This window comes from Ursus americanus, chromosome 32 (assembly GCF_024610735.1).
Source record: "Ursus americanus isolate L20-20 chromosome 32, mUrsAme1.1.p, whole genome shotgun sequence".
Classification (NCBI taxonomy): domain Eukaryota; kingdom Metazoa; phylum Chordata; class Mammalia; order Carnivora; family Ursidae; genus Ursus; species Ursus americanus.
The window spans coordinates 14,999,205-15,014,190 of record NC_142158.1 but is presented as its reverse complement, the minus strand read 5'-3'; the positions used below and the strand labels follow the sequence as shown (position 1 = coordinate 15,014,190).

Below are 14,986 nucleotides of genomic sequence, written 5' to 3'. Positions count from 1 at the left end.
CTGAGCCCTGTCAACCAGCAGGGCTTAAAGTCTGGAGTTTTAAAGGTCACTGGGCATGGCTGGGATAGAGCCCAGAGGCACTAACTGCTTCTGGAGAGAAGGCAGGAAAACAACTCGGGGGTAGGCTCAGTGGGTTAAGCATCACCCGACTCTTGGTTTCAGTTCAGGTCATGATTTCACAGTGGTGATACTGAGCCCCATGTCATGCTCCATGCTCAGCATAGAGTCGGCTTGAGATTCTTTCCCATTCTGGTTATAAGTATCTGCCTTCCTTCTCCCAATTTTTGAGTTACGGCATAAAGCATTTCCCATGTTAACTATTTTTAAATATATAGTTCAGTAGCATTAAGTATATTCATATCGTTGTATAACAGATTTCTGGAACTTTATCTTGCAAATCTAAAACTCTACCCATTAAACAGCAGCTCCCCATTTCCTCTTCCCCAGAGCCCTTGATAACCACTACTCTACTTCCTGTCTCTATCACTTTGAGAGATACTTCATAAGTGGAATCATATGATATTTGATTACCCTATTCACTTAGCATAATATCCCGAAGGTTTAGACGTGTTGTAGCATGTGTCAGACTTTCCTCCCCTTTTAAAGCTGAATAGTATTCCATCACACATCTATACCACTTTTCTTTATTCACCCGTGGATGGACATTTGTGTCACTTCTGCCTCTTGGCTATTGTGAATAATATTGCAATGAACATTGGTATACCACTCTCTCTTCAAGTCTGCTATCTAGAAGTGAAATTGCTGGCTCATATGGTGATTGTTTTAAAGTTTAAGTCACTATAACTATTTTTACAATGAAAAAAAAAAAAAGAAAGAAAAAAGAAACCAGGCAAGTAATTGAACCCTAAAGTCACAAAGTGAAGGAGTCCCCAACCTTGTACCCCTGCATCCTGGTCCTGAGCAGTGTTCCACCACACTATTCCATCTCCCTCCTACCTCAAAGAGCAAAGTCTGCTCTAGCATCAGAACTAAATGTGGGGTAGTTTAGAATGATCATCTTACCTCTTATGTTGAAATTAATCACTGCGTCCTTCAAAAGCCTTACTGAGTCCCACAGCGCACTCTTAGAAAAAAACAAGTTACATTCATGAGCACATAACATACTCGCATATGAACAATCTCTAAAACTTAGGTTTAAGTAGGAATCAAACACAGTTACCTTAGTATTGTCTATATAAAAAGTTACACTCCGACTTCCGAGGTTAAAGTCAATCCAAAATTTCTCTAGTTTTTCATCTTCTGGTTTTCTCATCTATAAGATATAATTTTGGAATGAACTGTATACATACCCTGTTAAAGGTTCAGAGGGAAATTATTCCACTAAAAACAACTTCTGCTTTTCTTGGAAAAACACTACTTTAATATTAGAGGATGTCTTTATTGCCTTACTTCTGCAAAACAGGAGGAAGGACTCAACTTTATATAACTAAGCTATTTCTGGAAGAAAACACACACACACACACACAGCCACTATCCTTAGCATAACATTTAAAAAATGTTTAAATGTGTCAGAGGATTCTATCCACATAAACTTTCTACCCCCCCCCAGAGAGCATAATGAGAAAATAGTCCTATGTTGAAGCAGAAACAATCCATACTGCATAGGGATGGAAACTTCAAGAGATGGAGGTATTATCAAATATGAGTGATTATTTGCCATCTACCTTAGCTCTACTCCAATGGATATAGTAAGACTTGAAAATTAAGTTACCTTCATTTTAATTGATTGTAAAATAACTATGTGCTTATAGTAAAACAAAGCTTCAAACGGTATTCTGTTTATAGAGACAGTAAATCTCTCCTGCTCTGGTCTTCAGCTTCCCAGAGCTACCTTTCCAGAGACATTAACAATGTGTGTGTGTCCTCCCAGATGTTTTCTAGACATACGAGAAAGTATATGAAGAGTTTTTATACCTTAAGAATGAAAAAAAAAAACAGACCATTTGTTTTTCTGAAAATAGCATTTCTTGGACATCTTTCTGTCATTTGTGCCTACTTTTTTACAGCTAGATAGCTGTTGAATGAAGGTTTTAACCTATAATGTATGTTACTGGAAGCCAGTTTAAGGGCCCTGATTGAAGCTGATGGAAATTTAGAAGTCCAAAAAATACACAAAACACACACACACACACACACACACACACACACACACACGATCCACCACCAAGCAGATACTGGAACCTTCAGATAACCAAAAGAAAAAAGAAAAAGAAGAATCGAGATAGAGAAGTCAATGCGTTCTAGGGAGAAGAAACTTGGGGTACAGTCAGGAGTTAAAGGCTCAGCTCACAGCGGCCAAGAAACAGCCTCTAAACCCAAAGCAAAGAAATGGTTGATTAGGACATTTTGAAGACAAGGTCCAGGAAACCTCAGCTGAGTCAAGGTTCAGAGGCCTTTGAAGAATTTACCCCCCATGGAGATGCTGTCGGTTAACCTTGTTCCTTTAGAAACCAAAGGTGGTGGTAAAAAGAAAGTGCTCACCCTTAGACTATAGAGTACAAGGTAGAAGTATCTAACAAAAAGAGTGCCGCCGATTTCTGTGGATAAAGTGGGGAGCATCAAATGGATGGAAAGAAGAGAACTGCCCCTTTCCTTACAATACAGGCATGAATAATGGTACCCATTCATAGGGCAAAATAATGCCAGATTCCTGTTCTAGGTCTCATGAACACAGTATCAACCCTAAAATTCCTGTATCTGGTATTAACAGTAGGGCCCTTAAACTTATTAGTAATGCATCCCAGTCATGGTAGGAGAGAAGACAGGCGAAGAAAGGCTTCAGAATTGAGGCCTCTAAAAGAAGTAAGCTTCCTTTTCTAAAAAGCCCTTTTTCATAGGGAGAGCAGTTTGGCCTATTTATGTATACCTAACTATGGGTCTCTGAAACCCATATATACCACTCTCACAGCCCCCAGAGAGGAACATACCTCATGCCCATCAGCAAAAGCAGCAATACACGGAAATGAATAGACCCTGCAAAACACTTCACAATGTAAAAAATATAAATACGGGTGGATCCCAAACACAACATACAGATGTTCTCTAACAAGCATTTTTATCTAGGGTACGCGATTAAATCTCTTTGCACGAAGTATGGAAGATGGCCTCAAACCTGCAAATGGATACTACTCTGGGCAGATTTTCCATGTCCATCTGACAAGCGTACAAGCCAGGCTTACTGGTCTACAAGCCAGGCTTACTGGTACTATCTCTCTGCCTAGTTGCTGGGCAAGATTCCAATGAAAGGAGTGAATTTAGCAAATTCTCACCAAGAACTTCGTAATAAACTATCTCCACTGACTTCAAATCGTCAGGAAATCACTTCATAAAATCTCCCAGGGAACATGTTAAAAATATTCCAAGTCATGAGTAAATATGCTTTAAAAAATGATAGATCATTTTTAAACACATACAAGTGAATCACTACTGAGAATGGATCTAATCTCCTGATGTTTCTATTCAGTGGATAATCTACTAGCGATCAATAAGCTATGTATCTTCTATTCTCTCCTGAAATAAAAACAGATCCTAGATTTCTAATATTTTCAAAATAAGACTAGTTAATAAAATGACACCCAGAGACATACATACCTTCTTTCATCACCAAGTCTGTTGTTTAGGTGATTGAGAAACCGTCTACAATCCTTCAAAGAAATAATGCAAACTTCAAGGAAAAAAGTTTTAAATATTTTTACCACATGTAGAAGCTAGTGTTTGCTTTTAAGTTCCCAGGATCCAGTAACATCACAAGGTTCCCCCAAGATTCATTGTTATAGGTTAATTAAAACAATACTTTGTGTTAGAAGGAGGAAGCTTCAGACCCAAATTCTAGAAGGAACCCCCAGCCAGGAGATTTTCAGCAAGGAATGCTTTAAGTCTCCAAAGGTTATATGCACAGTTACATTTCACCATATACATTTAACTAGTGACCTAGATTATAGTTTTGCTAACCCACTGGGCATCCACCTCGCTAACATTGCCCAGGATGAGCCAACCACAAACCCGTAAACTTATCAATTTTGGGTTTATTCTGGATGCATTATCCACTGCCACTTTTCCTTATGAGGAGTTCTCTATCCCATTCCCTCCTGGTTTCTCGCTCTTCATACAGGTTCAGAGAATAAGGATTATTTTTAGAGAGTTCTCCTGACGAGAAGCAAGTAAGATAAATTTGTTGCCTCCAAAATACTAAAGCTGAACAGACACCAACCCAGGCTTTTGTCCCTTTTCTTAGGGAGGACTGGCTACTATAGTCCAGCCTTACACCCTGCATCTGTATGCAGCACTAAACAGACAGCAGTAATGTAAGCCTGGACCTAAAATTAGTTCCATTAAGAAGACAATGGCTCTGTGGGGAAATAATTTGAGAAATGTTACTTTTGACCTATTTTCATGAAATTTCCCTGCCCACGAGGGAATGACGTAGAGGAAAAAGGGAACTAACCTCTGAGTCTACAACATCCCAGGCACTTTGGTTTCTCTCAGTTCTCACAACTTTAAGGTGGGTTTTATTCCCATTTCACAGATAATGACAGTAGGCTTCGTAAATCAACTACCTTACCAAAATGCATACGTCATGTAGGCCAGGGAGGTGGTACCCAAACCTGAGGCCTATGGTCTTTCCATTGAGATCAAATTCAATACGAATTTGATTAGTTGGCTTAACAACTATTACCTATGTGGCAGTAGGCTCAATGTTTTTAATATATTTAAAATTTCAGATTTAATAAAATTCTAATTGCATAGAAGTTTTTTTTTTAAGATTTTATTTTATTTTTTTTTTAAGATTTTATTTATTTATTCGACAGAGATAGAGACAGCCAGCGAGAGAGGGAACACAAGCAGGGGGAGTGGGAGAGGAAGAAGCAGGCTCATAGCAGAAGAGCCTGATGTGGGGCTCGATCCCAGATCGCCGGGATCACGCCCTGAGCCGAAGGCAGACGCTTAACCGCTGTGCCACCCAGGCGCCCCTTTTAAGATTTTATTTATTTATTCGACAGAGATAGAGACAGCCAGCGAGAGAGGGAACACAAACAGGGGGAGTGGGAGAGGAAGAAGCAGGCTCATAGCGGAGGAGCCTGATGTGGGGCTTGATCCCAGAACGCCAGGATCACGCCCTGAGCCGAAGGCAGACACTTAACCGCTGTGCCACCCAGGCGCCCCTAATTGCATAGAAGTTTTGACCAGAAAGGCTTGGTTCAACATGAGCATGGTTTTCAGAATTTTACTTTTTCCTAAGGGCCTAAGCCTCATTTTAAGAACTTTTAGAAAGAAGAGGAAAAACATTTTAGCTATTTTAGGATAAAGGTGAGAATGAACCAAGAATATAAGCTATTTTTGTGCTATTTGGGGATACAATTACCATGAGCCCAGATTCCATGGAAAACACTGGAAATTATTATTCCTAAAATAGAGAGGCTCAAAACACAATTACCCATAATGCTCCTCTGCAACTAGAGCACCCCATGCCAATTTCAGCCTCCCCTCAATTGCCCCAGCTGCTCTGTACAAGGCTGAAATGCACATTTTCTCTTTCAGCTCTCCCTGCCATCTGAGATTCACTGAAAATTGCTCCCCCTCCATGACATTTTCTTGCACTGGATCCATCATATTCACATCGTTCTGTCTCTGGTCCAAATTACCTACAAAGTATTATCTGTATGCCCATGTTTGGCGCACAGTTATTCTGTTCATACAGTCCTCAGGTCATTTCACATAAATGGGAAACAGGAAGCTTAACAGCTCCTTATTCACTTAATCACTTCTTAATTTAAGAAAAATCCCTCCCCTGAACCCAATGTTGAGGGAAACACTGAAGTTGTTTAATATGTATTAGTTAAATGGACTTTTGATGACCAGGAATCTCACCGTCTCAAAATCTCGATCCTTAATTTCTTTGAAAGCTTCAGCAATGACATCATCTTCAAACCACTCATGGACAAGCTCACCCCTTGATTTTTTCAAGGTCAGTCTACACAATGCTTCAGAAAGAGCAACCTGCTGGTCATAATCTAGAGATTGAAAACATGGTAGTTCATTCTGGGTTGGGCATAAACCAAAGAGGGAAAAAAGGAGTTCTACAGATGAGCACTTGTTCTAAGAAATTCCATCTTAGAAGACTAGCATTGTACATTACGGTTATAAGCAGTAAGATGTATCCTAGCGCATTATTACTTAAATACATGAGAAACATTAGCAGAAAATCTAAATAGACTAGCATAGAATGAGTAAAAGCTACTCCTGCATTTTACAGGTTTTATTAAGACACTCATCAAAAGCAACTCAAACATGCTTACAAATATTTATGCTACAAAATAGAATCAACATAAATTGTGATATTTCACAACTGATAAAAATTACATATAACGTGTTTAAAATTCAAATAATTTTAAGGGTAAAAAGCAAAGTTGCTGCTGGATATGTACAACAGGAGGACATTTATAGAATGCTTTTAAAATTTGCGAAAACGATGTATGAAGTGATGAATCACTAACTTCTACTCCTGAAACCAATATTACACTATATGTTAACTAGAATTTAAATAAAAACTAGGAAAAAAACAAATTTATGTCGTTTATGAACACATAGACTAAAAGGAGGAAAACATACTTTTGAATGAAAAACAAATCCAAGGCAAGGATTACCACTACCAAAGTAGAGGAGAGTGGGATCAGGGACATGTACACAGGGGGCTTTATATGTAACTAGTTTATATTACTTAAGGGGAAAAAAAAAACAACAAGTAAATGTGCCAAAATAAGATCTGACTAGGTTAGTTGGTGAGGAGAGGACTATTCATGAATTATTCTTTATGGCTTTCAGCATGCTAAAACTTATTATAATAAATTAAAAATGCAGTGCTATTCCTATGTGACCATAATTTTTACCCATCGTTCTAAGATGCTCACAAACCCCCCAAGTGTCTAATATGTAATACTCAAATATTTAAAATTCTAAATACTTCTTACCACCCACAGTCAAGATTGTCCTTGCAAGGTCTTTCCTGAAACATTTAGATAAATTACATTTTACTGAAGTGTACATAAAACTTTACTACATTGGCATTAAATTTTAAAACCAAAATATATTTTTTTAAAGATTTTTTTAAAAGATTTATAAGAGAGCACATGCACGAACAGAAGGGAGGGGCAGAGGGAGAGGAAGCAGCAGCCTCCCCCCTGAACATGGAGCCCAACACAGGGCACGATCGCAGGACCCTGAGATCATGACCTGAGCCAAAGGCAGATGCTTAACGGACTGAGCCACCTAGGCACCCCCCCCCCCAAGATGTGTGTTTTTGAAATTATTTCAAATTCAGCATCAGAATTTCTTAAATGTCAAGAACACATCTTTATGAAAAGATTATATATTAATGACTTAAATGCACTTTTTAAAAGAAGCTAGAGTTATTATACATTCAGGGGTTCTATTTCTCCTTCTGTAAAGTGAATTCGATTAGAGGATGTCTGAAGATTATCGAATGTTAAGATTCTGCAATTTTATAGTCACCTCGCCAACTTGTATGAATATATTTTTTGTATAATCTTTTTCAAAACATAGTTGACACCTGGAAGAAATGCTACAGTAGGGGCTGTGAGTCTTTCCAGTGAGCTCTTGAACTGCTTTTTAAAAAATGATAAGTTTATCATTTATCATGTAATAATTTAACCCTATTACATCTAACAACAGACTCCCATATTATATATTTATTTAACAATTTCAATTAAATGCTAACAAGTATGATCTTGGTCTTTTAATGTCGAAATAACTCCCATTTTAAAGACTAGGTTGGCCAAGAAATCTTGTAGTGCAGTTTCTCATAGATTAATTTGTTACTATTAAAAAGAAGCTTTAAAATAGTACCACTGCTTTGTGCTTGCAGATTTTATATCTAACCTGAAGTCCAGAACATTCCAGAATTTCTAGGACACAAAATCAGGCAGGCCCATAGGATTAGTTTGAAAACTTACAAGAAACAATCAGGTCAGTTGTTTGCCAATTCTAAATATAACATTAAGAGTGACGATTAATCTAGTCACATATTTTTTAGGAAATATTCAGTAGAAAAACTGCAACCTGCAAACACTAGTTAAATGAACAAACAGGAGAGCAGTGAGCTCCATGCTCGCCATCACTTCATGCAGGCCTACAATATGACGAACTTGGTTGCCCTTCCTCTCAGTCGTGGCTGCATGTCACATGAATGATGACATCCCACAATATGAACATGATGTTGGTTAGTTGTTAACACAGTAACACATTTAGGTTCAAATTTTAGAACAGGGTGCTGGTTTTGCTCTTTCCTTGGCCACACATTACAATCTTACCTCTAAATTTCCAACATTCCAAGAACCACATAATTATAACTAGGTCATCAAAAAAAAAAATCCACTGATTTTTTTTCCCCCATTGTTGATATGCCACTGGAATTTGTATTGCTTAGCTAAAATGCCTTTGAACATTTGCTACTAGGTAACATGCTCATCACTTTCAATGGGTTGCTTGATTCAACCTGTATAATAACTATCAATCAGGGATTACGGTTGGCTCCATTTGATAGGTGAGCAAAGAGAGGTGGCAAAACCAGGATTTGAAGCCCAGCAGTCTGGCTCCACAGTCTATAGTCTTAACATTCTCCCATGAGAATTTAATTCACATTCACAGGGGAAAAATAACTTCTAGCCCAAGAAAGCAGCTCAGCTCCCAAACTTAACATATTAGCAAAAAAGAAGAACTTAGTGAAGTCTAGCTTTTTCCCCTAGTCCTCCTTCACTGCTTAGCACAGTGCCTGTATACAGTAGGTACACAAAGCATTTACTGAAGAAAGCAATGAAGGCATCACGTCTAAGGAGAACAAAGACAGAGGCAGTACAATCCTGCGAGGTTTTACCCTCACATCATCCCATAATCAAGTACAAGGTCACTTACATAAGACGACATGGGCCTTCCAACGAGGGGAGTCGTCTTCGCTGGTCCTGAGGCATGGTATGCAAAATGGTGTTCAAAGTTTTCAAAGCCTGGAGTCGGAGAAAGTATTTACAGGGAAGAAACACGGAGGCCTACTGCACAGCCCTCTCTAAGGTCTTTAGAGCAGCTGTTACCAGTTTTGTTATTTGCAGCTCACCTCCTGTTGAATCAGATGATTTACAGTCTTTTCTGTCACCAGAAATCCTAAGGTAAATATGAAGGACTCCAATATCTGGATTTTCCCTGGAAGTATAATTTTAGAAGAATCAAACTGATGCTTAAAAGAATAAGTAAACGACTCCCATGAAAAAGGAAGAGGCAAAGACTGGAAAAACCAGCAGAGCAGTAAACATTTTGGAAATTAAAACAATCTGGGCTATAAAACAGGGACAGAATACCCTTGCACCGCACAGACCCTCACTGAGGACAACAGCAGCACACACAAAGCGTGACTGTGGGACACGGGGTTACACTTACTCCATCTCAAGTAAAGCTACTTTGTTTTGTTCAGACTGAGGGACAGTTGTACAAAGGGTAGCTACTGCACGCAGTTTTCTGTTCTTAGATTGGTGTATTTTTTAAGAAAAAATTTAAGGTCTTAGGCTAACAGAAGCAGGGTTGAATAAATTATTAGCCTTTATTTAACAGCATAATGATAGAAACTATTTTAGGTCAGTACATAGTAAAAAAAAAAAGGGGGGGTATGTGATTATCCTCTATGATTAAACTGTTTATGATTTTATTTATGTACATTATGTTAAGATATAAAATGACAACATACACACTTAGGAAAAGTACAAAGATTTATGGTAAGGTCATAGCATTATTTTGATTGTTTATCATATTTGAACCTATCTATATATCAAAATTGCACGTCATATACTTACCCCCCATAGAACTCGTGAAATTGTAGGAACCCAAACCAGAAAAGAGAAATAAACATGATTCCTCTTCCATCAAGAAAAGCCAAACTGATACTGCTGGATGACCTCTGGAAACCAGAAGTTTAGCTAGGAGCTGTGCCAACAACTTGCCTGCCAGTTTAAAACTTGAGAAGATTTGAACACAGCCCAGAAGGACCACAGAGGATCCTAAAGACATTATGGACCCTGTTAGTTAGCAGCTATCAGATGTCAGTCTTTTCATTTACATAGTAAAGAGAACAAATACAGCCCTACAAAAGGGAAAGAGGAACACTGCCATTAGGTAGCAGAAAAGGGACTTTTTAAAAAAGTGCTTCCTCCAGGAAACAAAGATTTAAGAAGCGTGTGACTTATCACAAAAACTCAAAAGAACAGGAATTCTATGAAAGAGTTCCCACCCTCAAAGAGCCAGTGTAATAAATAACCTGGCCTGAGACACGGCCCGAAAGCAGCAGTTTAAAAGTAGCTGGGGCATACATTGAAGAGGTTTATTTACTAATCTCAGAATATGTGGTGGAAGGGCAGGAATCTTTAGGAGACTTCTCCAAGAACAGTAATGCTGGTGGGCACCATTTCTCTTCCCCTCCCTCAGCTTTCGTAGCTGAACATTTATGGGAGCCCACAGGGACACTCTCCTCCGATCTTGCTAGGACCACATGCACCACCCCCAGGCCTCCCTTACAGACCTGCCCCATCCAACCCACATGCCTCAGCAGCTATCCCTATAAAGTGGCTCCTACCCCACACCACACCATGGGTGTGGGGACCAGCACCACTCCAAAGTGACCACTGCCCTGGAGAGAGGAGATAATCCCGCACACCAGTTGCCCACGGTTCTAGCAATCAAGGTTTTTAGCTGGTCACATAGGGAGAAAGCCCTGCCATTAGGTGTGCTTGCTACAATGAGTCTGACTGCAGATACCTAGACTGACAGCCAACCTCCTCCCCACCCCCACCCCCAATGAAAGCCTCCGAGTCACACAGGGAGAAAGGCTGGTCATTCTGATACGCACATACACGCGCACAGCGGCTAACTGCAGACAACTAGCCTGACTGCTGACCCTACCCACCTACATCCCAGAGGCCTTACACAGGCCTCTCAATGCTGCATGGACCAAACCCTCCCCAGTGTACCCACACTAGGCAAAGTGGGTCATTGTAGCTGACTGGGCTGAAAACAAACACAGCTAGACACAACAGTAAGCTGTACACAGCCCACAGAGGAGACACCCCTAGCTTATGTGGTTCTGAAGACCAGAGGGCATGGCACTACGGGGAACCACTGAACTTCTATACAAGGCAACTACTTTCAAGACTAGGAGACATAGCTGTCCTCCCTAACACATAGAAAAAACAAGATGAGGAAACAGGAATATGTCCCAAATGAAAGAACAGGACAAAAAAAAAAAAATCACAGCACAAGAGCTAAAAGAAATTGAGATAAGCGATACGATAGAAAATTCAAAGTAATGGTTGTAGAAATACTGACTGGACTTAAGAGTGGATGAGAGTGAGAACAACAAAGATAGAAAATATAAAACAATCAGATGAATTCAGTAACAAGAACAAACAAACAAAAAACTAGAGGGAATCAATAGCATGTTAGAGGAGACAAAACAGCTCACTGATCTGGAAGACAGGGTAATGGAAAAGAATCAAGAGGAATGGCAAAAAATGAAAATAACAATAGGTTAAGGGAACTCAGCAACATCATCAAGCATAGTAACATTCACATTGTAGGAATCCTAGAAGAGAAGAAAGGGTCGGAAAACTTATTTGAAGAAATAAGTGAAAACTTCCCTAAACTGAAGAAGGAAACAGACATCCAGACTGAGGAAACAAATCCTAACAATATGAACCCAAGGAGATCTACATCAAGACACATAAATACTAAAAATGGCAAAAAGAAATCAGGATTTTATGAGCACCAAAGGAAAACCACTGCATATAAAGGAAACCCCACAAGGCCATCAGCTTATTTTCCAGCAGAAATTTTGTGGGCCAGAAGGGAATGGAATGATATACTCAAAGTGCTGATAGGAAAAAACCTACAACCAAGAATACTCTGTCCAGCAAGATTATCGTTCAGAATAGAAGAGATGGAGTTTCCCAGACAAACAGAAGCTAATGGTGTTCATCACCCCTAAACCAGCCTTACAAAAAAGGTTAAAGGGAATTATCTGAGCAGAAAGAAAAGGCCATAACTTGAAGAAAATTATAAGAGGAAAAAAATTCACAGTAAAAAGTAATCATATAATTAAGGTAGTAGATTCAATTATAGAGCCAGTTTGTTCACACACAATAGTAAAATCTGCTAGAAGAAGAGAGAAAAGGGGGCAGAAACTTCTATTTGAAGAAATAGCTAAAAATTTCCCTAATCTGGGGAAGGAAACATTCAGATCCAGGAGGCACAGAGCACTCCCAACAAAATCAACCCAAGGAAGTCCACGCCAAGACATATACTAATTACAATGGCAAGATGTTGTGATAAGGAGAATTTTAAGAGCAGCAAAATAGTTACATATATGTTTTTTAAAAACACAAGGTTTTAAGCTGCTCTTTTAGCAGAAACTTTTTAGGCTAGAAGGCAGTGGCAGGATATATTCAAAGTGCTGAAAGGAAAAAATTTGCAGCCAATGGTACTCTATCCAGCAAGGCTATCTTTCAGAATAAGAGCTAGAGTTTCCCAACTATCATGACCACTAAACCATCCCTACAAGAAATGATAAAGGGGACTCTGAGTAGAAAGAAAGACCACAAGTAAGAATAATAAAACAAGGAAGCACAAAAGCAGTAAAAATAAGTATGCCTGTAAAAAAAAAAAAAAGAAAAAGAAAAAAAAAATCAGTCCAGGGACTCACAAAAGGATGCAAAATAGGATACAATATATCTAAAACAGAGCAGGGGTGGGAAGAGAGGAATAAAGAATGGGTTCAAACTGAAGCAACTATCAGCTTAAAATAGACCATTGTATGCAGAAGATGTTCTATACAAACCTAATGGAAACCATAAATCAAAACCTAGTAATAGATACACTCGAATTCCTTTCTAGTTTTGACATATCACTAAAGACAACTAATTGTGAGAAGAGAGCAAGAAAGGAACACAGAAAAACCATAAAAACCACTATAACAAGTAACAAAATGGCAATAAATACATACTTATCAATAATTACTTTGAATATAAATGAACTAGACACTTCAAGGAAAAGACATAGGGTGATGGAATGGATTAAAAAAAAAAAACAAACGAAAAAAAAACAAGACCCATTTATATGCTGCCAACAAGACACTCATTTCAGTCCTAAAGACACCTGCAGATTGAAAGTGAGGGGATAGAGAAACATTTATCATGCAAATGGATGTAAAAAGTTCGGCTGGCAACACTTCTATAGGAAAAAACTAGCTTTAAAGCAAAGGCTAATAAGAAACCAAGAAGGACACTGTATAATCATAAAAGGAACTATCCAACAATATAACAATTGTAAATATTTATACACCCGACATGGAAGCACCCAAATACATAAATCAGTTAATAACATAAGGGAAGTAATCAATAGTAATACAATAGCGGAGGACTTAACACTCCACTTACATCAATGGACAGATCATCAAGACAGAAAAATCAACAAGAAAATAGTGGCTTTGAATGACACACTAGACCAGATGGACTTAACAGATATTTTTCAGAACATCCTATCCTGGAATGCCTGGGTGGCTCAGTCAGTGAAGCATCTGCCTTTGGCTCAGGTCACGATCTCCAGGTCCTGGGATCAAGTCCCACATCAGGTTCCTTGCTCAGCAGGGAGACTGCTTCTCTGCCTGCCACTCCCCTGCTTGTGCGCTCTGACAAATAAAATCTTAAAAAAAAAAAAAAAAAAAAAAAAAAAGGAAGGAAAAGGAAAGAAAAAAGAACATTCTATCCTAAAACAGTGGAATATATATATTCTTTAAGTGCACACAGGACATTCTCCAGAATAGATCATGTATTAGGCCACAAGACAACTCAACGAATTCAAAGAGACCGAAGTCCTACCATGTACCTTTTCTGACCATGAGGCTGTGAAACTAAAAAGTGGCCACAAGAAAAAAAAAAATCTGAAAAGAGCACAAATACAGGGAGGTTAAACAACATGCTACTGAACAATGGATGAGTCAACCAATAAATCAAAGACTTAAAATAAAGACAAATGAAAATGAAAACAATGGTCCAAAATCTTTGGGATGCAGCAAAAGCGGTTTTAAGAGGGAAGTTTATAGCAATATAGGCCAACCTCAAGAAGAAAAATCTCAAACATAACCTTACACCTAAAAAAGCTAGGAGAAAAAAAAAAAGACAACCCAAAAAACCCCTAAGACCAGCAGAAGGAAAGAATAAAGATTAGAGCAGAAATAGAATAGAAACTAAAAAATAGGGCAGATCAATGAAACCAAGAGGTGGTTCTTTGAAGAGACCAACAAGATTGATAAACTTCTAGCTAGACTCATTAACAGCAACAACAAAAACTCTTCCACACCCAAATACACAAAATCACAAGTGAAAGAAACACCACAGAAATACAAACAATTGTAAGACGATTATTAAAAAGAGAAAGAAAAAAAAAAGATGCCAACAAACCGAACCACCTGGAAGAAATGGATAATTCCTAGAAACATAACCTTCCAAAACTGAATCAGGAAGAAATAAAAAATTGAACTAATTACCAGCAATGAAATTGAATTAGTGATCCAAATATTCCCCCAAAAAACAGAAGTCCAGGACCAGATGGCTTCACGGGAGAATCTACCAAACATTTAAAGAAGAGTTAATACTGGGGCCCCTGGGTGGCTCAGTTGGTTAAGCATCTGACTCTTGATTTAACTCAGGTCATGATCTCACAGTCATGAGATCAAGCCTGGTGATGGGCTCTGCACTGGGCATGGAGGCTGCCTAAGATTATCTCTCCCCCTCTGTCTCTCTTCCCGGCCCCCCCTCCACCCTGACTCATGCTAAAAAAAGGAGGGGAGTGGAAAGAAAAAAGAAGAATTTATGCCTATTCTTCTCAAACTATTCCAAAAAAAATAGAAGAGGAAGGA

General features: G+C 38.7%; 1 protein-coding gene across 1 annotated transcript in view; it reads right to left on the bottom strand.

Moving 5' to 3' along the window:
• Positions 1-14,986, bottom strand: part of SYCP2L (synaptonemal complex protein 2 like) — a 106,447-nt gene that overhangs the window by 78,965 nt on the left and 12,496 nt on the right. Inside the window, exons 7-14 of the mRNA XM_087857982.1 lie at positions 9,146-9,231; positions 8,950-9,038; positions 6,990-7,024; positions 5,890-6,032; positions 3,613-3,665; positions 2,949-2,994; positions 1,181-1,273; positions 1,024-1,084 (exon numbers count right to left, since the gene is read on the bottom strand). Of these exons, the coding sequence (XP_087714108.1) occupies positions 1,024-1,084; positions 1,181-1,273; positions 2,949-2,994; positions 3,613-3,665; positions 5,890-6,032; positions 6,990-7,024; positions 8,950-9,038; positions 9,146-9,231 (606 nt within the window). The remainder of the gene's footprint in view (positions 1-1,023; positions 1,085-1,180; positions 1,274-2,948; positions 2,995-3,612; positions 3,666-5,889; positions 6,033-6,989; positions 7,025-8,949; positions 9,039-9,145; positions 9,232-14,986) is intronic.